Source organism: Cervus elaphus, chromosome 7 (genome assembly GCF_910594005.1).
Source record: "Cervus elaphus chromosome 7, mCerEla1.1, whole genome shotgun sequence".
NCBI classification, from domain to species: domain Eukaryota; kingdom Metazoa; phylum Chordata; class Mammalia; order Artiodactyla; family Cervidae; genus Cervus; species Cervus elaphus.
Window position 1 is genome coordinate 20,710,759 of NC_057821.1, and position 27,407 is coordinate 20,738,165.

General features: G+C 41.9%; 1 protein-coding gene across 3 annotated transcripts in view; it reads right to left on the reverse strand.

Moving 5' to 3' along the window:
• Positions 1-9,739: 9,739 nt before the first annotated feature.
• LOC122697154 (24-hydroxycholesterol 7-alpha-hydroxylase) overlaps positions 9,740-27,407 on the reverse strand; it is an 81,282-nt gene continuing 63,614 nt past the window's right edge. For all 3 annotated transcript variants that reach the window (XM_043907653.1, XM_043907654.1, XM_043907655.1), the window contains 2 exons: positions 14,795-14,882; positions 9,740-10,945 (listed from right to left, as the gene is read on the reverse strand). In XM_043907653.1, coding sequence (XP_043763588.1) covers positions 10,874-10,945; positions 14,795-14,882 — 160 coding nt within the window. In that variant the 3' untranslated portion in view covers positions 9,740-10,873. The remainder of the gene's footprint in view (positions 10,946-14,794; positions 14,883-27,407) is intronic.

Here is a 27,407-nt window from a genome sequence, read left to right on the forward strand (position 1 = left end):
AGCTTTTGGGAGGGAGAAGCTCTAACTTCTCTTCTAATGAGGACATTCTTGAGGTCAGGCTGTGATTTTCCCTCTCTCTCTCTCCTTTTTTTTTTTTGCCCAGTGCCTGGCACTCTTTGTTCACTTTTGGTGATGAATGAATGAATGAATAAATGTCCTCAAAAATATTTTCTGGCTTTCCATGATGCTATTTCCTTGAGTGCCATATTATGATATAGAAAAAGTTCAACAAAAATCTCAACATGTAGTCTTTCAAACTATATTGTGGTTTCTACAAGTTTCATCCATTTATGTTTCAGATCCTGACCTGTGGAGGAGAATGCCTTAGTTTTTATTTTATTTTGGACTTATTTTTCCTTTTGACCAGATGATGAATTAATGCTACATGGGTAAAAAATGTTGGAAATGCAACTTGGGCACTCAGTTCAATTCAGTTACTCAGTCATGTCTGACTCTTTGTGACCCTATGGACTGCAGCACTCCAAGCTTCCCTGTCCATCACCACCTCCTGGAGCTTACTCAAACTCGTGTCCATTGAGTCAGTGATGCCATCAAACCACCTCATCCTCTGCCGTCCCCTTCTCCTCCTGCCTTCAATCCTTCCCAGCATCGTGGTCTTTTCCAATGAATCGGTTCTTCATATCAGGTGGCCAAAGTATTGAAGTTTCATCTTGTGCATCAGTCCTCCCAGTGAATATCCAGGACTGATCTCCTTTAGGATGGACTGGTTGGATCTCCTTACAGTCCAAGGGACTCTCAAGAGTCTTCTCCAACACCACAGTTCAAAAGCATCAATGCTTCATTAGACAAGCTTTTACTGTCTTGTATGTTGGGTTTTGATCTTTACCTCCTCATGAAGAGCATTTTCATGGAAAAAACCAGCTCCAGAATTCACTGGGGCCTCTTCCACAAGAGAAAATGCGGAGATAGAAACCTTGAAAATTTATTTAGAAAAGAACAGAAGCTGTTCACAGCAAGCTGGTCGAGGAGAATATGAAGTATGTGGAGCTCCATGTGAGCCTTGTTTGTCTAAATGTGCAAGGAAGGGTCAGGACATGTGTGACATGACAAGCAGAGGCCAGTGCTTACAGCTACTGGAGAAAAATATAATTGAGTTTCCCCCAAATGACAGCCAGACATTTCCTAGGCCTAACAGTGCTGAGAGTTGGAGTGAAAATTGAAGCTTAGGGGTGGGGAAGTTGATCCAGATCTGTCTTTTATCATGGTTGTATCTCAAAACTGAATGATACTTGTTAAACAACAGAGTTCACAAAACGATCTGTCTTAAGCACTAGGATGAGGCAGCTAGTATCATTTTCCTGTTTTATAGGCTGGGAAACTGTGGCCAAGAGAGGTCAAGTAGTAAGAGAGCTTGTAAATGCATGAGCCAGAACCGAGATGGAGATGTTGGAGCCTACAGTCACTGTTCTTCCCACTGCTTCAAGCTGCCTTGTCCTTCATCCCCTTCATCTCCTTCATGCAAAGAGGCCTGTGGCTGAGACTTATTTACCCCACAAAGTCTGCCTTCAATAGATACCTACTAGTGCGATGGAGAAGACTCTTGAGAGTCTCTTGGACTGCAAGGAGATCCAACCAGTCCATCCTAAAGGAGATCAGTTCTGGGTGTTCATTGGAAGGACTGATGCTGGAGCTGAAACTCCAATACTTTGGCCACCTCATATGAAGGGTTGACTCATTGGAAAAGACCATGATGCTTGGAGGGATTGGGGGCAGGAGGAGAAGGGGACGATAGAGGATGAGATGGCTGGATGGCATCACTGACTTGATGGACATGGGTTTGAGTAAACTCTGGGAGTTGGTGATGGACAGAGAGGCCTGGCATGCTGTGATTCATGGGGTCACAAAGAGTCGGACAGGGCTGAGTGACTGAACTGAACGCAATATTTATTTATTTATTATTTTTTTATTGGGGTAGATTTGCTTTACAATGTCGTGTTAGTTTCTGTTGTACCAAGAAGTGAATCAGCTGTATGTATACATATATCCCCTCTCCCTTGGACTTCCCACCCTCCCCCTCATCCCATTCCTCTGGGTCACCCCAGAGGACTGAGCTGAGCTCCCTGCACTATGCAGTAAATTCCCACTAGCTATCTGTTTTATACATGGCTGTGCACACACATTAATCCTAATCTCCCAATTCATCCCATCCCTCACCCCGGGTCTACACATCTGTTCTCTATGTCTGCATCTCTGTTCCTGCCTTGCAAATAGATTCATCTGCACCATTTTTCTAGATTCCATATATATTCGTTCAGACCAGTCAATCCTTAAGGAAATCAGTCCTGAATATTCATTGGAAGGACTGATGCTGAAGCTGAAACCCCAATAGTTTGGCCACCTGATGCGAAGAACCGACTCATTGAAAAAGACCCTGATGCTGGGAAAGATGGAAGGCAGGAGGAGAAGGGGATGACAGAGGATGAGATGGTTGGATGGCATCACTGACTCAGTGGACATGAGTTTGAGTAAACTCCGGGAGTTGGTGATGGATAGGGAAGCCTGGTGTGCTGCAGTTCATAGGGTTGCAAAGAGTCGGACACAACTGAGCAATTGAACTGAACTGAACTGAACTGATATATATGCGTTAATATATGATACTTGCTTTGCTCTTTCTGACTCCCTTTATTCTGTATGATGGACTCTAAGATCATCCAGGATGCTACAAATGACCCAATTTCCTTCCTCTTTATGGCTGAGTGATATTTCATTGTATATATATATACTGCACAACCGTGTTTGCATAGCAATCAGAGGATGTGAGGCATGTGAAAGTGTGGAGGGTCTTGGGGCTTCTCTGGTCTAGGCCAGCCTCCTCATGCTGCAGAGGAGAACAAAGGGCTTAGAAGCTATGACTGCAGCTTGGACTCAGCTTAGCGCTTTTTCTTCTAAGCCCCACTATTCGGTCCAGGAAGGCCTTCTCTTCTCCACCCTGGGCCCTCTCCAAGGGAGAGTGGATGATCTGTCAAGTGTTGCCGAGAAAAACATTGCCTTGAAAGCTCTTTTCCTTAAGTAAATACTCTGCTTCTATTTCTTTTGCTGGGTAAATGAATTGAGAAATAAAATGCTTTTGCTGAGTTTCACCAGTGTGGGCAAATATAAAACGAGCCTCTCTGGTATCTTAGCCAACATCCTCAATAAAGTATTGTAAACAATTTTGGGATGCTTATTTTATGAATTAGTTTATCACATTTCTTGGAACTGAGGGCCAAAATCAATATTTCCTTACTGGGTGTCATTCTTAATTGTTATCCCTGAAAGAAGGTAAGGCAGGAAAAGTGCCTAAACCACGCCAAAAGTAAGGATTCAATCAATGTATGCTTATTATTATTATTAGCATTAACTCATCATTATTATCTTCAACTCATGGTATCATTACATCAAGACATTTATAAACCTTTAGAATGCTCTAATATAGCAGTTTAACTATTCTGTTCATTCTTGTCTTTGCTGCACCAGAATAATGGAACATAACTATTTTTCATCACTTCCTGGAAAATTTTTAAATTTAAGCCATTTCTGTCCTTAGAATTTAGCTCGGTTGTGAGTTTCATGAGCAATCAAGGCCAACTCTCTAAGAACGAGTAGAATTGAGTTTTGGGGACAGTACAGTGAAGCTTGGAGAAGCAGGGAGCAGAGAGATTCTTCCTAAATAGAAAGAGCTTCCACTAGGCAGGCAAGGAGTGAGATGGCCAATATCAGTCTGATGGAGTGGGGTGGAGTCTGGTGAGATGGCCAACCTGAATCTGGTGGAGATTTGAGACCTAGGGAGTCCAGGCAGAAGAGAAGCCGTGCTGAGCAAGGCACAGAAACCACAGGAGGCTATGGGAATTCTGTGGACAGCAATGATGCTCGAGGCAGACTTGAAATATTGCGGAGGAGTAGCACCGCCCCTTTTTCTAGGCACCAGATACCATCCCTAATTCTACCCTGAATCCCTTCCTTTGAAGCAAAGATGTTTTTTAATTTTGAAGCAAAGATGTTTTTAATTTTGATGATGTCCAGTTTATCTTGTTACATATATCTTTGATTTAAGTGCACAGTGTACCTTTAACTTGTGAGTAAATTGAAGCTCAGAGATTTGCTGAGCTTGCTGATTATTATATGAGGCTGAAGGACAAAGTTAGAACTTGAACTTGCATCTTCTTACAGTATAACCATTATTCTTTCTTTTATACGACAGTTGCCTCCTATCTCCTATTTCAGGGAGCTTTGGCTTCGCTAGTGGCTCAGGTGGTAAAGAATCTGCCTGCAATGTGGGAGAACCAGGTTTGATCCCGAGATTAGGAAGATCCCCTGGAGAAGGGAATGGCTACCCACTCCAGGATTCTTGCCTGGAGAATTCCTTGGACAGAGGAGCCTGACGGGCTACAGTCTCCACAGGGTCCCAAAAAGAGTTGGCCATGACCACTGAGCGACTTTCAGTAAGGATATCAACTGGATTTTTTCCACTGTTATGAATTGCTGTTTTCTTTATTTTAAAAGTAGAAGAAAGCAATATGTTTTAGTTTAACAGTTATTTCTGCTATGGTTAGTCTCATATGTTAATGAACAGGTACTTTGTGACCTCACGACTAATAAAGTATTAGTCAGCTAAATGTTGAGTTGGATTTCTCTGCTTTTTTTCCTTGGGAGATCTAGAAACTAATGTGTTTTAGAAAGAAAAGTTTTGCTGCCAAAATAAGTTAGACATTTACTCATTTGTTCCTTTTTTTTTTTTTTTTTGGTCTTCAAAGAATCATTCGTTTAAACCTTCTCACCCAGAGGGTTGTCTTCACTAGTCACTGGACATCCTACAAGGGCACATGACATTTCTCCAGCTTGGATTTCAGTTTCTTAAGCAGCAAAGCCAGGATGTTAGACTGATCTCTCTACTTCTGTCTTGTGATGCTAACATGTTTCTTTCTAGCAATAACAATAAAAATCAAACGAGAGTTTATAAGCCTTGTGAAGTAAACATCACTCCCCTTCCTTTAAGTGTTTTCAAAATAACTCTGCCCCAATTTCTAAGTCACCTGAAGACAAAGCTTGAACTAAGACTGTTCAGATTTCATCTAGTTCCCATCTCTGCCAGAAGGAGAAAAATCCATATATCTCCCTTACCCTGTGGCCTAGTGGGGCTGTAATGACCAGGGCTATTTTTGTGAAAGAACAAGGTAGAACACTGTTAAAAAAAAAAGGTCAATTGCTATTAATAGACAGTACCCGCTAGAATATATCATTAGAATTTATAACATTTGTCCCAAAATTTGTATTTATGTGACCTCACTAGAAAGATGCATTTTTAGCAGATATTTTTCTTCTAACAGTGAATGGCCATCTCTCTTATATGCTACACTTCATCTGAGGCTGGTCCACTGTATAATACTCACAAGGAGGGGTGATGCCTGGAGGCTCCTGGAGACAGAAGCTGATGAGGAAGGACACTGGTAAGCAGCAAGAGTTCTTTTCCTTTTCCGTTTGTAATGCAGGTTATGTGACAAATTATCCAGTTTTCCCTCAGACTTAACAAAGAACCCAGAATGTGGATTATGGTGACAAGGTTAATGGTGTTGTCTCTCATAAGGAACACTTTTCTCTTTAGGAAGGATGCAGTGGGGCTTCCCTGATGGTCCAGTGGTTAAGACCCTGAGCTTCCAATGTAGGAGGCATGGGTTTGACCCCTGGTTGGGAAACTAAGAACCCACATGCCTCACTGTGAGGCCAAAAAAAAAAAAAGATTAAAATGTTTTTTCCGAAAGAGCAAGAGAGAAGGATGCCGCGCTATTTAGTGTTAAGAGGATGTGCCCTGGAGCCAGATGCCCTGGGTTCACATCCTGCCTCTGCCACTTCCTCCATGTGTGACCCCAAGTATGTCACTCGGTCTCTCCAAACTCTATTTCTCCCATTTCTAAAACAGGGATGATAATCATAGAAACCCCCCTGACACATTGGATTATTGTGAGAATAAAAGTGGGTGAGTGAAATGGGCATAGCAAAGTGCCTCACAGTAATTATTCAAGTAATAGAAGCTCATCTGATTGGCTTCTAGAATGTAATAATAGGCAGTTCATCAAGAAAATAGTTTAATATAGGTTGTATCCTTGTTAGTAACCACCCACTAGTTCAGTTCAGTTCAGTTCAGTCGCCCATTCATGTCCGACTCTTTGCGACCCCATGAATCGCAGCACGCCAGGCCTCCCTGTCCATCACCAACTCCTGGAGTTTATTCAAACTCATGTCCATCAAGTCGGTGATGCCATCCAGCCATCTCAACCTCCCATAGCCATTCATTAAAATAACAAAAAATAAGATTTTAAAACTAACAATAAAACTTTGATAACATCATTTTAATTACCCAAACCCAACATTAATGAAGAAATATGGAGACATTTATTCTAAAAACTTAAAAAAAAAATGTGCTATGCTGATGAAAGCCCAGTGTCATGGTTCACTCCTGTGTGGACTCCCATGGTCCACTCCATGCTCACAGAGAGAATCCCAGGCTCCTGGCTGCTCTCTTAAGAGATTTGGGGCCCCTAAGAGGAGGAATCACCTGCATTTCCAAATGCTCTCCAGGGTCTTCCACTGGAACAAAATACTTTCGATTCTACTTAGAAAGTTGAGCAACTATGGAGGATTTCTTCCTGCTATGGTCTAAATACTTGTGCCTTCCCCAAGTTCACACGTTCAATCCTCCCAAAGTTGATGATATTAGGAGCTGGGGCCTTTTGGGTTCGATTAGGTCATGAGAATAGGGTGGAGCCCTCATGAAGGGAATGGTTATTCTTACAAGAGACCTCAAAGAGATCCGCACTCCTTCCACCGTGTAAGGACATTGAGAAATTACTGCCCTTACCAGGAAGAGGGTCTCAGTAGAACTCAACCATGCTGGCAGCTTGGTCTTGAACTTGCCCACCTTCAGAACTGTGAGACACACGTTTCTGTGGTTTATAAGCCACCCATTCTATGGTATTTTGTTACATAGCCTGAACAGACTTAGACACTTCCTTTTTTGTCCATGTTAAAATCTTGGAAGGACATGTCTTTTAATGAGTACATACTCTATCTAAAGGCTCACACTTAAGTTTCAGCAGGTGACTTCCTAATTTCAGTTTTAACGGCCCCTCCTTCCCCATTTCCTGCTTTAATTACAAGTTTCCAGTGGCACTACCATTTAGCCCTGCAATTCCGTCAGTAAATACGTGAACTCTTCTCTGTTTCAGGCTGCTAAGTAAAAATGAAGTTATAAGCCTTTTGCGGGGACACGAAAAAGGAGGGTTAATATTATCATTAATTAATTATCATTAATTATTACATGAGCCTGAATGGCTACCTCCACAAGGATGTTCTGCATATAGATGATCTCACATTTCTATTAAAACGTGCCCCAAACTACATTCAGAATCCCACGCTCCTCACCTCACCACGCTCCAGCCACTGCTCACATGCCCTTGAACATGGTCCCCTCATCTCCTATGCCTTGTCCTTTGAACTAGGGGCTGGGACACCTACCTTAATAACATAACTCGATGGTGGCATATTCTTTCTGATCCCTTACTTTTGCTGCCTGGGAGTACGTCTCAAATGAACTCTCTGCAATGCATACAAATCTGTCTTAGGCTCCACTTTGTGGAAAACTCGTTAATACATATAAATATATACCTATTGTGTGTGTGTGTGTATATATATACACATATACCTTCGATTAATACGTGTTGTGTATGCTGGGCTCAGTCACATCTGACTCTTTGTAACCACCTGGACTGTAGCCCACCAGGCTCCTCTGTCCATGGAATTTTCCAGGCAAGAATAGTGGAGTAGCTTGCCACTTTCTCCTCCAGGGAATCTTCCCGACCCAGGGATCGAACCCATGTCTCCTGTATCTTCTGCACTGGCAGACAGATTCTTTACCATTGAGCCATGTGGGAAACCCTATATAAAATCTCAGGCTAGGGAAATAAAAAGAAATAGGATCCTCTATGACCCACCTCCCAGAGTAATGGAAACAAAAGCAAAAATAAACAAATGGGACCTAATTAAACTTAAAGGCTTTTGCACAATGAAGGAAACTATAAGCAAGGTGAAAAGACAGCCTTCAGAATGGGAGAAAATAATAGCAGATGAAGCAACTGACAAAGAATTAATCTCAAAAATATATAAGCAGCTCATGCAGCTCAATTCCAGAAAAATAAATGACCCAATCAAAAAATGGACCAAGGAACTAAACAGACATTTCTCTAAAGAAGACATACAGATGGCTAACAAACACATGAAAAGATGTTCAACACTGCTCATTATCAGGGAAATGCAAATCAAAACCACAATGAGGTACCATCTCATGCCAGTCAGAATGGCTGCTATCCAAAAGTCTACAAACAATAAATGCTGGAGAGGGTGTGGAGAAAAGGGAACCCTCTTACACTGTTGGTGGGAATGCAAACTAGTACAGCCACTATGGAGAACAGTGTGGAGATTCCTTAAAAAACTCTAAATAGAATGGCCGTATGACCCAGCAATCCCACTGCTGGGCATATATACCAAGGAACCCAGAATTAAAGACATGTGTACCCCAATGTTCATTGCAGCACTGTTTACAATAGCCAGGACATGGAAGCAACCTATATATCCATTGGCAGACGAATGGATAAGAAAGCTGTAGTACATATATGCATTGGAATATTACTCAGCTATTAAAAAGAATGCATTTGAATCAGTTCTAATGAGGTGGATGAAACTGGAGCCTATTATACAGAGTGAAGTAAGTCAGAAAGAAAAACACCAATACAGTATAATAATGCATATATATGAAATTTAGAAAGATGATAAGGATGACTCTATATGCGAGACAGCAAAAGAAACACAGAAAAAAAGCAGACTCTTTGACTCTGTGGGAAAAGGTGAGGGTGGGATGATTTGAGAGAATAGCGTTGAAACATGTATATTATCATATGTGAAACAGATCGCCAGTCCAGGTTTGATGCATGAGACAGGGTGCTCAGGGCTGGTGCACTGGGATGACCCAGAGGGATGGGATGGGGAGGGAGGTGGGGGGGGGGTTCAGGATGGGGGACACAGGTACACCCATGGCTGATTCATGGCAATGTATGGCAAAACCCACTACAATACTGTAAAGTAATTAGCCCCCAATTAAAATAAATTAATTTACAAAAAGAGAGAAAAGAAATAGGGACCTCCGAGTATATTCCTCTTACCGTGCTTTATTTCGAAGGTCAATAGATCTCCCACATCTGCAGGGTTTTTTTTAAGTGCATAAACTTGCCAGCTAACTTCAAACTTACCAAGCAATAGTAAGGAGATAAATACTAGATAAACAAATCTGTGTCTGCAGATTTAGTTCAAGTGTCTATTATTTGCAAATACCATGTCTGGCTGTGGGCCCCAGCTATTTGGACGAGGACACGCCTTCCCTGGGAGCACACCTGCCATATTTAGAAGAACCGCCAGGTAGTGGTCCACAGTCCTCAACTCGCCTGAGGATTCTCAACTGCCTTCTTCATTCCCTTCAGTCCTCAGACCCCCAGCCTGCTATGCTAAGCGGCAAGCTGCTAGCTAAGCTTCAAAATCACTGTATTAGTCCCGAAGAGTTAATGCATTCCAAAGTACTTAATTTTCTCCTAGTGAGTCATCTGCTCATTGGTGGGAGATAGATGAGTAAGCAATCGTTCTCAATTCTACGGGATAATTCTAGCACAGGGGAGCAAATAATCCAGAGGACACATGCACTGCAAAGCTTATTTATTGTGAAACCAAGGAGGCAGACGGCATTTTATTGACTCGTAGAGGACAAATCACACTGTGACTGGGGTCATATATTTCCCCTGAACATGATAGGATTTCTTTTCTGGATTTCATGGTAAATACTTCAGGCAAAAGTCTTAAGTAGTAGATTGAAATGTTATTTGACTTGACACGTCACTTAGAGCTTCTATAAATTAGGAAAAATATTATCTCTTCAACTACAATTATAAACACCTTGAATCAAAAGGGTGCTTTCCTCTTAATTAAAATACAAATGAATAAATCAGTCAACATACATGTATTGAATATACCCTATAGAGAAGTGCTGTCCTAGGCAGAGTGGAGGATATAAATGAGTGTCAGACATGACACCTGACTTCACAGGTCTTAGACAGTGATCACTTTGTTCATATATTTAGCATTAGACATGTTTCATAAATAATTAAATTAATAGTGGTTTAAGAATTCCAATTGTGAGTTAAGAATCATATTAAGAAAAATAGCAACTTTCCAGAAATCATTATTTAATACTCTTTCAAGTCTAAGACTATTAGCCTTTTTTCAAAATTGAAGTTAAAGTATGTTGTCTTTACAGTGAATTTAATGTATGAAAAATTTCATTCAGATGAGATACTTTCTATTTAAAGTTTTGATATAATAATGCAGGGATCCCCAATCACGAATCAGTATTGGGCCCTGGCCTGTTGGGAACCAGTCCACACAGCAGGAGGTGAGTGGTGGGAGAAACCAAAAACTCCGCCTCCCCCACTGATCTATGGAAAAATTGTCTTCCATGAAACTGGTGTCTGGTGCCAAAGAGGTTGGGGACTGCTGCAGTAATGTATGAAACCAATGCCAACTTCTGAAGAATACCTCTTTTTGGATCACTGAAACATTTTACCCTGTATTGGGGTCTCGGTATCAGTGAGAGTGATGTCAGATTCTTGGTCTACACTTAAGATACCAAATACACATGCCATCTGGACATTGTCTTGAACTAAATCCTAAAACAAAATCAAGTGACGTGTTCTTGTCAAACTCAGGTCTAGGTGCCGCCGGGCTACTGGATGTGGGGCAGTCACTCCTCCAGACAGCCCTGGCCCTCCGGCAGACATCATTTTCTTTGTTTAAACTGAATTCGGCATCGTCCTTCCGGCTGCTGGACACCCACCAAGTGGAGAGAACTCTAAAAGCAGAAATGCAGAAAGAGGATAGAAGTTAAGGAACGTAAGCCAACAGTGTAGACCTAAGGTTTATTCAGTGTGTTTGTTCCCGAGAGGCAAAGTTTAGGTTTGGAAGGCTGGACAGTTTTACTTGATCAGTTTTCCATGGTGAGCATCAATTTTAGCCTTCTATTCAAGGGATGGATCCTCCCTGTAAGCTCAGACGGTAAAGAATCTTCCTGCAATGCAGGAGACCTGGGTTTGATCCCTGGGTTGGGAAGATCCTCTGGAGAAGGGGATGGAAGTCCACTCCAGTATTCTTGCTTGGAGAATCCCATGGACAGAGGAACCTGGAGGGCCACAGTCCATGGGGTCACAAAGAGCCGGACACGACTGAGCGATTAACACTACTATTCAAGGGACAGAAAAGGAAGCAATCCCTTAATCTTTTTAAAAATTTATTTTTAATTGGAGGATAATTGCTTTACCATATTGCATTGGTTTCTGCCATACATCAACATGAGTCGGCCATAGGTATACATATGTGCCCTCCCTCTTGAACCGCTTTCATACCTCCAACCCCAACCGTCCCCTCTAGGCTGTTACAGAGCACCGGTTTGAGTTCCCTGGGCCACACAGCAAATTCCCAGTGGCTATCTATTTTACACATGGTAATATACAAGTCTCCAAGCTACTCTCTCTATTTGTCCCACCCTCTCTTCTCCCCCTGCTGTGTCCACAAGTCTGCTCTCTATATCTGCATCTCCTTTGCTGCTCTGCAAACAGGTTCATCAGTACAAATCCTTTATTCTGATAGCAGCTTCTCAGTTTCACATATCCCAAGGCTATGAGCCTAGGGCTCACCCTTCACTTTATCTGGGTGAAGAGGATACCACAAATAAAGCTCTTTCAATACATTTCTGGCCCCCAGTTTCTGACACCTCATTTATAATTGCGGGGTGAGACTTCTATGACACGTGTTACTGATGTTCATAAGACAACATGGTGTTGATGGTGCAAACCACTCTTACAGTGGACCTAAGAGCAAAACTGTCCAAAAGGGTATTCTGTGGGTGCCAAATGTTCTGATAGGTTCTGTTACATCTTAGTTATGAACAAGGGGTGAATGGATGTGGGGGTGAGGGGAGGTCAGTTCATTGCAAATAAAGCAAAGAGACTGCTGAAGCTTAGGAGCTTGAATGAGAAAACCAACCTGTTCTGTCAACTTTGAGTGTTGGAGGAAGAGGAGGGGTGAGGAAGGAGAAGGTGGATCCAACTTAGATGATGAGTTTTTTTGTCATGCGTTTGAATGCAATGGGGCACAGAAAGAGCTTCTCAGCAAGTGGATTCTTAGGTCACTTGATAGAATGAGTTGCAGAAGTTGCATGGACTTTCTGAAATTGCATCCATCCACCATTTTGTGTGTAAGAAGAAGTGTGTACTTTTCTATATGGGGGATCCACAGATCTTGTGAGATTTTCTAAGACTCCATTCCCCTACCCCCAAAAGCACAGCAGAAGAAAACCAACCAGCCAAATAAAAACCTCACTGTGTTAGCAAAAAAATGTGCTTGCTTTTGGGAAAGAACTGAAGTGGGTCTTCTTGTGAGTGCTCAAAATGAAATGGTTCCCGTTGCCAGCATCTGGACACAGCTGACCAATCACAGATCCTGGAAAGTTTTGCAAAGTTTCCTTACGGTTTGGTTTGTATTGGGAGAGAATGAAGATTAAATTATTTTCTTTAGACTGAGGTAAAATAAGACTCTTTTTTTTTTTCTTTTTTTCTTTGCTGCCGTCCACTACCTGCTGACGTGAAAGGTCCGGGCGTTGAAAAGCAGAATCCTTCCAGAGGGGCGAGGCGCCTTCCCCCCTCTAGGAGATTCAAGCTACAGAGCCTCGGGGTGGCCTCAAATGAGACCTGTCTCCTCAAAGTGAGGAGCTTCCCGGCCCATGCACCAAATGTTATAGCCACGCTTTCCGGGAAACAGACTCACTCAGAAGGACAATGCAGATAGTGGAGTGCAGTTTATCACACCGGCGGGCCCAAGGCAGAGTCTCCTCTTAGCCAAGGGCCAAATAAGACTCTTACAAAAGTAAAACTGGAGATGCTAGCATTTGATTTGGGGTACTGTGGCAAGAAGATTCCTTTGAGGGAGCTGGTTTCCAAGTCCCATGATCTTCTTGCATTTGAAGACATAGTGTCTGGAGCATGCCCTGGTGACCGCCCCCTCAGCCCCACTGCAGCTTATAAAAGCCTGGTAATTGGAAGGTCATTGCCTGTATTTTTTGATCCCCTCCTTTCACAACTAAGTAAAATAAGTCCAACAATTAAATAATTTTAACTGATCTTTCTAAAATAAGAACTGTGAAATGAAATGCCGTTTGAGACGAGGATTCTCTCAGACTTGTACTTTTTACAAACTGAGGTCACATCTCTTTGAAAAAGTTTCCTAGTAGGGTCAAAATAGACATAGGATGTATTTTAAAACAAACAAACAAAAAAAGGTATAAAAATACTAGGATTCTTAGCAGGGAAGAAAGTGCTGGAACAAACCCTGCCTAAGGATCTGGTCAAAATGACTGATCTCCAGTTTTATGTGTCACATGGTTTGACATCCTTCTAATGTGAAAAGGCATTCCTATGTCTTCTGACTGGTGGGAAAATAGTTAGATGCTGAGTCAGTCCTGGGCAATATCGCAACATTTAACTTGGAAGATCAGAAACTAGTATTTGGTGCCTGCAAATCCTGGCCCGGATCTTCATTTTGCCAACAAAACTGTACTCAGCTGAAAACCTTTGTGAAGGGTGTTTTGATTTCCCTTTCATCATTGGATTTTGAGAGCTCTTTATCACTGTTGCTTGTACTCAAAATAGAAGTGCAAAAGAAATCAAGGCAAAGTGCTGAAATGTGCATATTTGTGAGCAATATAATATTTTCAGTGTCATTTATGCACTTACAGAATTTCTGTTGAAATGTCACCCAGGAGTTTTATTTATCCCTCCATATATTAGCCCTTAATATATCAAGAGTAAACCATAGCACAAAATGTTATGTGAATAGCCCTGAGACTGCAATCCTTAATTTCTAAGCTTTAGCCTCAGTTTAAATTAAATAGCACCATTTATCCAGAGATTTCAAAGGGACTTCCAAACACCTGGAATTAAATTGGACTTCCCCGTTTCCTCGGACAGTGGTCCTCAAAGTGTGGCAGCAGCAGCACCCGGAACTTATCAGAAATACAAGTTCTCAAGCCCTTTCCCAGATCTACTCATTAGGAGCTGTAGGGCTCGGGCCCCGGATTCTGTGTTCTAACAAGCCCCCTCCATCTCAGCTAATCCTGATGCTCACACCAGTGTGAGGGCCATTGGTCTAAGAGAACAGAACTACAGAAACACAGAGGAGTTAAATGATTGAGAGAGCCAATGGTCAGAGGTGGGGAAAGGTCATGGTCTTCACATTGAGGTTCACTGTTTCTACTGTTGGGTTAATTTCCTTCTATGTCATTGCTTCCAAGTGGACTAAGGGCTATGACTCGTGGCTCATGGCTCACTTTTGGACACACAGACATGCCTTTCTAGGGAAACAGGACTGACATCAAGACCATGTTTATTTTACCCAGAGAAAAGGGTTAAAAGTGATAATTCATTGAGGAGCTCCTAACACGAAGTGGTGAAAACACTACTATTAGGTCCTATAATGGGAAACACAAAATTGACTTAGAATTAAGGGAATGTTTCTCAGTCTGCAGAGATGAACTAAGATGAGCCTAAGTGAGGAGATCAGCCAGCTCATACCCAGTAATTAAAATGAAGGAGTTAGACTTTATCTCAAATTTGAAAGTCATGCTATTCAAAATTCTGAAAAGATTTACCTGTTTTGGCAGTGGGTCCAGAAGACTACAGTCATAATAATAAAATATTAAAATAATACATATTTGAATCTCCAACAGAGCCAGCCACCTGAAAGAAAAAGAGAATAAAATTGGTGCTTGGTATTGAAAGATGCATACCTATCTTCCAGTAAAGAATATGGGCTTCCCTGATGGCTCAAATGGTAAAGAATCTGCCTGCAATGCAGAAGACCCATATTTGATCCCTTGGTTGGGAAGATTCCCTGGAGAAGGGCATGGCAACCCACTTCAGTATTCTTGTCTGGAGAATCCCATGGACAGAGGAGCCTGATGGGCTCCATGGGTTCACAAAGAGTCAGACACGACTGAGTGACTAACACTGAAGAATATCTATAACTACACATATTTCAGAGAAAATGTGCTCTTTCTTGCAATATAAACCTTCACTATTAAGAGGACAGAGAAAAGAAAAACTTAACTCTTTTCTAATACTGTCTACTCCATAAGGGAGTTGGAATAATTACAGTGTTTTAAAATATGTATAAAATGCTTAGCCAGTGGAAGCATTTAATGAATGAGATTCCAGGTCTCTCCCCTAAGTTTTAGATTTGTCCTTTCCAATATGGTAGCTATTAGCTACATGAGGCTATTTAAATAAATTTAAATTTATCAAAATTAAAAATTTCAGCTCCTTAGTGGCATGAACCACATTTTAAGTGCTCAGTGGCCATAAGTAGTTACTGGCCACCATATTGAACAACACATATTTAGAACTTTTCTATGATCACAGAAAGTTCCATAGGACAGTCCTATAGGAATTACTGCCTGGATGTTCTGGAGGCACTTTAAATTTCCCATAACTGCCAATTTTTTTCTCTACTATAATCCTGCACTCAGGCTCCAAGCTTTTTGATCATACATCTCTGATAAGAAAATACTGTGCATACCCTACAATATATGAAGACTCATTTATTTATAAATTATAGGCACTTCCCTGGTGGTCCAGTGGCTAATACTCTGTGCTCCCCATGTAGGCGGCCCAGGTTCAAACCCTGGTCAGGGAACTAGATCCCACATGCTGCAACTAAGACCTACCACAGCCAAACAAATATTTTTTAAAAAACTGTATATACATACCATTGCACTAGTTTACTGTTGACTTTGTATACACACATATATATATAGAAATTTAAAAACTGAGAAAAGTGTAAATGAAATTCTGCCACTTTTCCTGGCATCCCAGTGGGTTGTTTTGAGCTCTCCTTAGGGGAGGCAGACCATTTCAGAGGGAATGGCCCCTGATAAGCATGATTAGTCCAGCATCAGAAAACTATATGTCATTGTAGAAACAACTCTCCATTACCATTCCTGAACTGTTGGGAACCAAGGTTTTTGTTTTATCTTCCTAATGTGTCCCCAGTCCTTCTCCTTATCCCCTTAACTCTAGTCCCACCACTGCTCCCCAGTGTAGGTCTTCATCATTTACTGATGTCATGGGTTCCTAAATCACTGGGCTTTCAGATTGGCTTCTCTGCTTCCAGTATCACTTCTCTCTATCTGTCCTTTGCACTACTACTGAAGCAAACTTTCTAAAACAGAAATCTATTGCCATCTCCTCATTTTACACACACGTGTAAACACACGTTTAGTCACTCAGTCATGTCCAACTATCTGCGAGGCCATGGACTGTAGCCTGCCAGGCTCCTCTGTCCATGGGGATTCTCCAGGCAAGAACACTAGAATGGGTAGCCATTCCCTTCTCCAGGAGATCTTCCCAACCCAGGGATCGAACCCAGGTTCTTTACCATCTGAGCCACCAGGGATGCCCCAGAATACTTGAGTGGATAGTCTATCCCTTCTCCAGGGGATCTTCCTGACCCAGGAATTGAACCGGGGTCTCCTGCATTGCAGGTAGATTCTTTACCAGCTGAGCTACCAGGGAAGCCCATTCCATTTGCCAATGCTTCTTATTGCCTTCTAAATGCCACAGGAAACACTGCCAGCCATTGAAGACCTGTCTCCTACCTATTTCTCCGCCTCCTCTCCCCCATAGCTGCTCCTTAAAACCCATGCTCTTGCGACACTGTAAACTTGAGGTCCCCTGAATGGCAATGCCATCTGTTGCAAGCCCTTCTCTTCCCTGAGGCTCAGTTTCCGCTGAAAGCATTCCCTGCCTGCTTGCTTCTGGGCTGAGGTGCCCTTCCTGCCCATTCCATGGCTCCCTGGGTACACTTTAGCCATTGCATCTACTGCGCAGAATTGTGATTGCTTATTAGCTATCTCTCTCCTGGGACTATATTGTTGGGCCCTAGCACAGGGCATAGAGCTCTGCTAGTACCTAATGTTGACTGACAAAACGAATGATGATAGAAGGAGATGCCTCCATAAAGCAGATTCAATTTCCTTATCTTTCCATCCTTTTCTATGCTTCTGTGGCACTTTTAACATCCCTCAACTAACACCATTATCCTACAATCCCACCCTATTCAGTTAATCTTCTTCATGTCTGTCTCCCCTTATAGACTACAACCTTCACAAAAACAGAAAGCAGGTCTTATTTATCCTCAATGTGTGTTGATTGCATGAGTGGATGAATGAATATGAACGATGTTATTTGTATCAGATAATTAGATTTATTTCCCATTGGTATTCTTGAAACTTCTTGCCTATATTTCTATTTCAAATGATATCTGGAGCGCTCCAGGTATTGTTAGAACCTACCTGGATACATCAGTTCTTCACAAATATTTGTGATGTAAATTTAATTCTACCTACGAGCCTGGTGTGCCACAGTCCATGGGGTTGCAAAGAGTCAGACATGACTTAAGAGACTGAACAACAACTTAGAAATGCTAAAGATAATTCATTCCAAAGGAGTGTCAATGTCTATGAAATAGAACAATTCAATCTTTACTGATTTGGATCAAATTAAGCAGCAATTCCAAGAAAAGGCAATTTTGCTAATTTGCAGGTTCAGAATTCCTCAGAACTAAGTTTTTGTCAGGCTTCTAACAAATTAGATTGTCCATTTCTGGCCATGATGTTTGTCCTTGGGACATGAGCTTTTCAAAACAGCCCATGATGGGCACACCATATCTGCTTCCCTTAAGATATATCCATAATGTATAACTCTGAAATGAAGAAGATAGCAAACATCAATCACAAACACTGTTTGGAAACTGTAGTGGTGTTTAATTGTTGCTGATTATTAATGTATGTAACTATCAATAATAAATACTGTGCATTATGATTTTTTTTAGAAAGAGATATATCCAAATGTTTATTCTTCAGATTCTCTGCAGAATGACTGGTTATCATCTTAACTTTGTGGGCATGCTAAATACTTCATTTCTGTGAGACAAAAAGCCATTAGACAGTTATGAACAAATTTGACTTAAGTTTTTAAAAAATCATTCTGGCTGCTACTTTGAGAATAAAATATAAGGTGATGAAAGGAGACTGATTTGGAAACAATTATAATCTTCCAGGCAATGGAAAACTTGGACCTGAATGGGCGAGGATGATGGAAATAGTCATGAGTTATGGTTAGTATCTAGATATACTTTGCAGGATAGGCTGATGGTTTGCATGACACATGTGAAAGACTTAATAAAGGAGTCAAGGGTGATTCCAAGTTTTTGGCCTGAAGAAATACAAGGGTACAGCAATGGGGAAAGCTGAAGGAGGAGCAGGTTGAGGAGTTATCATTCAGAGCTCACTTTTGGACCTATTCAGTGGTGCCTTGGAGACATCCAGTAGATGTTGAGTGACAACTAGGGATGAGCTTGGTGTTTGGGGAGATTCAGTCAGGGATGGAGGTGCAAGAGATATAAATAAAGTCATCACTATTTGGACAATTATTTAAAGCCAAGAGAGAGGTTGAAGTCATGTAGGGGATAAGTTAAACAGAAAAAAATAAGAAGTCTGAGGAGACAGCTCTGGGGCAGTCCAAAATTTAGAGGTTAGAAAGGTGAGGATGACCAGCAAAGGAATCTAAGAAGAAGCCAGAGGAGTAGGATAATGAAAAGAATGATTATCTTCAAAGTCCAGTGAAGAAAGCGTTTCACGGAGGCCTGAGCTCCTTCAGATCTAATGGGAAAGAAAGGTTGACAATGAGTGCTTGCATGCATGCTCAGTTGTTCAGTCATGTCAAACTCTTTGTGACTCCATGCACTTTAGCCTGCAAGGTTCCTCTGTCCATGGAATTTTCCAGGCAAGAATACTGGAGTGGAGCTGCCACTTTCTCCCCTGGGGGATCTCCCGGACCTAGGGATCGAACCCGTGTCTCCAGCAGATCCTGCATTGGCAAGTGGAATCTTTACCACTGAGCCACCTAGGAAGCCTGTGGCGATGAGTACCCACGTGTGAAAAGAAACATTCAAGTTCCTGCTCACATAAAACAGCCAATTCTTCTCAGTCCTCAGCTCCCTTTCTAGAAGTGACTTAGATAACGATCACTGCTCTGACATTTTGCATTCAGTAGAATACGCAGTGACTCCTCGATCTTTAGCAGCTACCCAGCAGCGCTAGAAAAAATGCTCGTTAATTCTGCATTTGTGAATTACAAAAGTTTTATAGGTTCTCCTTTATCCAAACAAATCCTATTTTCCTAGAAGTCTGTTTTTAGCCCCTTTCTAAGTTTAGCTCGCTGTGACCGAAGCCCTTCTCTGAACTCAGCCCCGCGGGGAAAGATGCCTGGTACCCCTCCTCTCCAGTCCCTGGAGGAGAGGCACTGTGTAAGGACTGCGGACTACTGACGGGGCGGGGGGCCTCTTCTTTCAGGGAAGAAGGCCCTCAGCTCCCTGCAGAAGGTGAGGTGATGAGAGATGGAGCCAGAGGAGCAGGAGGAACTGAGCAACAGGCCCACCTAGGGACGTAATGTGTGAGGTGCCCGTGCTGGGTACTTTGACCCTGAAAGCACAGCAGATCCTGTGAATAAACTGTCCTGAGAAGTGATACTTCTATGTGAAAATGACGGCTCTTTAAACATTACCACACATAAGAGGCCCTCCACGAATACTTCCTCTATCATGCAAATATGTAAACAAGAAATAGTTCATAAGCTATTTAGGAGCACAAATTGGACTATTTTAGAAACACTATGTATATTTTGATTAGAAATAGAACTAATGTTTATTAGCTCATTAAGACAGTTTTCCACTGGAACCTGTAAGCATTTCCGGAACTAATTTTAGTCTCTGTGATGTTTTTAAAAATCATAAAACTGAATTTCCTTAGGGTAAAACTATAATTTAGGTTTTTGACCAACTGATACTGTGTGCGTTACTGAGGTTTTAAATTTGTTCTTCTTTTGTTATTGAGGGGTAAGCTAGTTCGGTTATTAAATTAGTATTAGGTATTGAAATAGTATAAATATTAATATCACATTTGCTATCATTTCTAAACATTCTGATATTCTAAAGAAAAAAATGAGTTAATGAAACAGGTAATAAAGTAATATGTGCTAAAACTCTTATTTTCTCCAAATATTTGGATATTCTAGCAAAATTACTACCTCAGTTATTCACTAAATGAAGTTAATTCTTTGGAAATGGCAAAAAGCAATTTGTGTTTACAAGCCTTTACCCTGTTACTGAATTTTGTTTTGATGTCTAAAATATTAGGGACTAACATACACATACCTGTGACATTAAAGGCTTTTACTCCAAAGAAAGAGAGCTTCATAAATCCATATTTTTACAAAAGCTCTTCAGAAGCAAGTTGGGTTATGCTCATGCTAGGAATGTTTTCTTAATACTTCTAATGTCAAAACAGTGAAAGTAATGAGGCATATTATTTATAACAGATTTGTTTTTTACACTTGCAAAGAACAACATTACACATCTACAAATAAGGCTCATTAAAATATAAACATGTTGAAAATTCCTTAAATACTGAGTACTTGCGTGTCTTCCCCATTTGTAAATAAATGCTCAAGGGGAGCGACACAAACACTGAACACACACAAACCCCTACGAAACCCAGACTCGACGAGAACGTTGCTCTAATGCACGTGGAGAGATGGGAAAGGTAACAGTGTGAGATAAAGGTGGAGACAAAAGGGCTATGGAGATCTGGAGGCTGGAGTGAGCACTGTGGCCTGGAGTGATCAACTCCATACGGAGGTGATGCTTAAGCTAGTCCTGGAGAGAAGGACGGGCTTTGATAAGTAGACATGTTGAGTGGGGCATTTCAGACCCAGGAGAGAACAAGAATCAGAGGAGGGATGGGCACAGTCATCAGGGGACAACTGGTAGACTGTCTAGGGTGGGCGTTCCTAGACGTTCAGAAAGATGTATCTGTGTCAGATTCTGAAGAGTCTGGAGTTCTAGGCTGATGGGTTTGGCCAGTAGGCAGTGATGCCCAGTTTTAACAAGAAAGTAACAACTTAGAGATGATTATTTAAGGAAAATTCATCTGTATGTGGTGAGTAAGACAGACTGAAAGAAGAGACAATGGGGGAGGAGGAGAAGAAAACCGTGACATCTCCTGGGGCAAGATGACCTAGGTTAAGAGGTGGGAATGGACACAGCAGATTGAAAAGAGGGAGGGGTGAAGGGTGACTCTAGGAGCCGAGAGTCTAGAAAATCAGTGATACACAGAAGAGAAACAAGGAGTACAGAAGGAACGCTAGGATTAGCAGTAAGTCATGTTTTCATTTTAGATGTCTTGATTTTGAGACTGAATCCCTCTCTTCCTTTTTAAAATAAAATCTCTCTTTTTGTCCTACTAGAAGTCATTGTGGGCAGTACCAGCATGGGCTGGAAAGCTGCCACTGTTGCCAGGAGCAGGGGCTCTGAAGTATATTCCAAGTAGCTACCAGCTGCAGCTTATGAAAATAGAATGATCTTGCCCTGGAATTCAGAGAAGGCAGCATACAGACATACTTTCACAGGCATCCTTCATTGAAGCAGGGCTGGTCAAGTTAAAGGGGAAGTACTTTTCCCACATCCTCATTCCCTTTAAGAAATCTTACAGGAAAATGAAAACCATTTGGTGACAGGAGGCAAAATAATCTAGACCAGGGTTTCTCACACTTCAGCATGCATCAGAATTACATGGAAGGCTTGTTCAAACCCACGTTGCTGGACCCCCCCCTCCCCACCCCCGTGTTTCTGACTTAGTAGATCTGGGGAATGGGCCACCCAATTTGCACTTTTTACAAGTTTCCACGTAATGTTGCTACTAGTGGTATGCGGATCATACTTTAGAATCATTGATCAGAGGAACATGATCAAGCAAAAGGGGAAAATATGTTAAAAGCTGTAGTTTACCCTGGGGGATGCGATGGGGAGGGAGGTAGGAGAGGGGTTCTGGATGGGGAACACGTGCGCCCGTGGTTGATTCGTGTCGATGTATGGCAAAAATCACTACAATATTGTAAAGTAATTAGCCTCCAATTAAAATAAAGAAATAAAATTTTTTTTTTTAAAAGCTGTAGTTTATCAGATCTTTTAGTTTTAGCACATAAAATTAAAATGGCCAAGCATACCTCAGCTACACAGGAAACATTATGCCTGGGGTACCAAACTTTTGATTGGGAATGATGGCGTGGGCAAAATCTGGAAGAGTGCGCAGACAGATGGTGATATTAAATAAGTGGAAACAAATCCAGAATAAAATGAGAAGACTCAGATTAGGGTAAACTGGAAGAGAAGGAAAAGAAGAAAACATGTGAAAAACAGAAGAGAAGGGAATGGGATATATCTAAATGGGGGAAAGGGAGAGAAAGCAAAGGACCTCAGAGCTTCTTGATTTGAGACACTGTTTTCTATTTCATTGGGGAGATAAGAATCAGATCCTAGTGGGAGTACAGTCTCTGAGGCCACTGGTCTTCAGAGCTGCAGCCAGGATTATTTTAACAGTGATCCTCCTTGAAGAAAAAGTCTTATATGTAGGAGCTGTGAGCTAGACATTTGATACCTCTTTCTAAACATTCTTATTCAACAAAAGGGCAAAGGAATACTACTGACTTCATTAAGATGAACTACTCACCAAAAAGAAATGATCTTGTGCTATAGCTTAAATTCCAGACCCTCCAGGAAAAAATTAAGAAGTGATGTTTGTTTTTGTTTTTTTTTAGTGATATACCCACCTTAAATGAAACTCAATCCCCTAAGAAGTCCAAGCTATTTAGAAAGCTACTAACTCATGTGGTTAGTATATGTTAATACGATATGCCATGGAGTTAAATAGATCTTGAAAGAACGCTTTTGCTCTTAAGGAAATTATAGATTACTTAGGATATTTTTGGAGCTTCCCTTGTGGCTGCAATGTGGGAGAATCTGCCTACAATGTGGGAGACCTGGGTTTGATCCCTAGGTTGGGAAGATCCCCTGGAGAAGGGAAAGGCTACCCAATCTAATATTCTGGCCTGGAGAATTCCATGGACTATATGGTCCATGGGGTCGCAAAGAGTCGGACATGACCGAGTGACTTTCACTCACAGGATGCTTTTGGTTACAAGTGACAGAATATCCACAACAGGCTGGTTTCTGTGTGGAAGGGATTGTATCACTTTATGCACCTGAAAAATCTAGAGCTGGTGCTGGCTTCAGGCAGTGATCACTCCAACAGTTCAATGACGTAACCACGGAGCCAGTTCACCTCTGCTGCTCTGCTCTATGGTACCAACTTCATCCTGCTTTTGCAGTTTGAAAATAGCTGCTGACAGTTTCTGGGGCCAAGTGCTTCTTTATTCACATCCTACAGGGAACGATTATTTCTGACCCAGAAGTCTCAATAGAAGCTTTCACTTGGTAGTTAACTGTATCACTTAAAACACAAGGCAAGACTAAAATCAATCACTGGGAGGGGAGGCAGGGCAAAGGGAAGGGATGTGAGGATCGGTTTAGGGAACAGTGCTTCATTACTACAGAGCTGGGGCTGAAATAAGCACCCCAGCCTCCCATGAATCTAGGATGCTAGAAAATCTAGGAAAATTAGGGCAATTAGCAAGCGAGAAGGAGACAGTCAATGATGGGGAGATAAAGAATGGATAGAAGGATAACTGAACCACTGTGCTGAAGCCTGAAATTAACACAACATTGTGAATCAAGCATACTCCAATATAAAGTAAAAATTAAATTAAAAAAATAACCCATGGGCAATACTGTGATATAGCACAGCTTTAATTCCAGTCCTCTTTTCCCAGGAATTTAAACTTCTTTCTGAACAAGAGAGTGACTGAACTTATTAAAGAGCAGCAGTTCAGTTTAATGAGGGGAGAAAGCCCATGGGAAAAAAAAGTGATGGGGAGATACCCAGCCCAAAGTGGCCTTTCTTTCTCTCCAACAGATACAAATCCTGTACAGGTGTTCTGTGCCCCATGGAGGGGCCAGCAATCTATTTGGTAAATAAAAGGAAAAGAGGGTCCTTGCTGGCATTTTTGGAGCGGAAATGAACAAATGAGCATGTTTTATTTTGGAAGCACTTTGGCTTAAGTATCAAAAATCACTCTGGAGTTTGCTGCTTCTGTTCTTGACAGACTTAAATCTTAGCCACACAGAAGTGTCAGAATGAAATGGTTGGGGAAGTAATGACTGCAATTTTGCCAATGGTTTCTGTGCGCCTTTGAATGAGTCACTGCTCTTCAGTAAAGCAGAAAGGAGAGAGAAGTGTGGCTGAAGTTAATAAAGGACCTGGCCGCCTTGCTCAGTCTTGCAGGTAACCACATCTGCTTTTCCCACTCTTGGCCCTTTCCCCATCTCCTTCAGGACACATGCACAGCCATAGTGAAAATGGAAACAAGCATATAAGTAAATCCAGCTCACTCAGTTCCATTTACCAACTGGAGTGGAGAGGATGCATTTGTTTATGTAACAAATTCCCCAGAATGAATTGAATTTGCAGCTTCGCATGAAATCCAGAGCCACTAGGGTTCCCTGCTCCTCAAAGGCAATTGGCTATCCCCTAAGAGGTCAAAAAGCAACAGTTAGAACCAGACATGGAACAATGAACTGGTTCCAAATGGGGAAAGGAGTATATCAGCATCAAGGCTGTAGATTGTCAACCTGCTTATTTAACGTATATGCAGAGTACATCATGAAAAACACCAGGCTGGATGAAGCATAAGCTGGAATCGAGATTGCCTGGAGAAATATCAATAACCTCAGATATGCAGCTGACACCACCCTTATGCCAGAAAGCAAAGAGCAACTAAAGAGCCTCTTGATGAAAGTGAAAGAGGAGAGTGAAAAAGTTGGCTTAAAGCTCAACATTCAGAAAACTAAAATCATGGCATCCAGTCCCATCAATTCATGGCAAATAGATGGGGAAACAATGAAAACAGTGACAGACTTTATTTTCTTGGGCTCCAAAATCACTGCAGATAGTGACTGCAGCCATGAAATTAAAAGACGCTTGCTCTTTGGAAGAAAAGTTATGACCAACCTAGATAGCTTATTAAAAAGAGAGACATTACTGTGCCAACAAAGGTCCATCTAGTCAAGGCTATGGTTTTTCCAGTAGTCATGTATGGATGTGAGAGTTGGACTATAAAGAAAGCTGAGCACCGAAGAATTGATGTTTTTGAACTGTGGTGTTGGAGAAGACTCTTGAGAGTCCCTTGGACTGCAAGGAGATCAAACCAGTCAATCCTAAAGGAAATCAGTCCTGAATATTCACTGAAAGGACTGATGCTGAAGCTGAAACTCCAATATTTTGGCCAGCTGATGTGAAGAGCCGACTCAATGAAAAAGACCCTGATGCTGGGTCTTTCTTTCACTTTCTGATGCTGGGAAAGATTAAAGGCAGGAGAAGGGGATGACAGAGAATGAGATGGTTAGAAAGTGAAAGTGAAGTCACTCAATCATGTCCGACTCTTTGCGACCCCATGAACTGTAGCCTACCAGGCTCCTCCCATCCATGGGATTTTCCAGGCAACAGTACTGGAGTGGGTTGCCATTTCTTTCTCTAGGGGATCTTCCCGACCCAGGGATTGAACCGGGGTCTCCCACATTGCAGCCAGATTCTTTACCAACTGAACTATCAGGGAAGCCCCCCCCGACCCCCAAACAAATTACATTATCATTAATATAGTAAACACATAGAAACAACTGTACTCAGAGCTTCACAAACCCCAAATATAGAGCTGCCTTGCTACCACTAACATATAGGCACATTACATTCCTACGAGCGCTTAGCTTTTTTTTTCCCTCAGCATTTGACACCACTATCTTTCAGGCAGGTATGCTTTCTTCTGTGCAGTTTATTGATTATTCTCATCTAGTCCACAAAGCCTTTTTCAATGCTTCTTCCTCTGAACTCCTATGGCAGTTATGATATAGATGAATCACCCGGCATTTCTCTAGTGCCGTCTTACGCTGTTAAGTAAGCCTTGTTTTTCATGTTGCTATGTCTCATCTCTCCAACTGCATTATAAGCAATTCAGGAATGCTATGTGTCTTTGAATCTCTCTAGTGTCTTGAGGTGTTTTGAGTTAGACTATAAGCCCCTTGAGAAAAGGGACTTCATCCATTATTTTGTTTTCCAAGGTAACTCCTGGAACTCTACCCAGACATATAGCATACAATTGATGACTATTTACTGAATGAAGGATAATCATATGAATACTAGGTGCCCAAGAGATAACAGCAATGTGTTTGGTCACTCAGCTGTGTCTGACTCTTTGCAACCCCATGAACTGTAGCCCCAGGATCCTCTGTCCATGGGGATTCTCCAGGCAAGAATACTGGAGAGAGTTGCCATGCCCTCCTCCAGGGAATCTTTCCAACCCATGGATGGAACCCAGGTCTCCTGCATTGCACGTGGATTCTTTACTGTCTGAGCCACCAGGGAAGCCCAAGAATACTGAAGTGGGTTGCCTGTCCCTTCTCCAGGGGAACTTCCTGACCCAGGAATCTAATCTCCTATCAGCTGGACCTATGTCTGAATTAATTTTCCAATAGTGATGTGACTTTCGTTCAAGATGAGTCCATGACTTTGTGACCTAGCACTCCCTGCCCTAGGATACATGAAAAACCCAAATACACACAAAAAGTAGAAATCCCAGTTTCTCTTCCCGAGAAGTCCAAGCTTCATTTCCAGGTCTCCAGTACTGCAGCCTTCCTCTTATTACACCCTTTTCTTATCCAGGCATGCCTTTGTAAGGGGGGGAGGGTAATCTTGCCAAAGATCAGAGCTATTGTTTACACTGGAATTTAACCCATATCAATCAGCACAATGACACAGCCCCCTGGGATCCTCTTGCAGGGATGGGCACCAAGGGCAAACAGGACTGTTGGCTTTGATGTGCATGCCAGGGGTGGGTATGGCAGGCACATCCCTTTCTGCTAAGATCATCGACTCTCAGAGACACCCACTCGACACTGGAAATCCCCCATCCTACTCCTCCATCGAAATTCACAGTTCAACAGGAAAATGTCCATTCTTCATTTTGTATGCTACGATGGCTGGTACAGTCCAGTAGTTCACGTGTTTTCTCCTGCTTGTTTTTCTGCACAATCACTAGACTTCTCCAGCAGGAGATTTATTTGGGAAGAACTCCCTTCCACTGCAGAAACGTGTCTCGCCAGGGGTTCATCCTCTAAATACACTTTCTGAACTCCTGTCTTTCAAGGAGGAACTCTAGTTCTTCCATTCTGCTTTTTGGTTGGCGGCTGATGGCAGCATC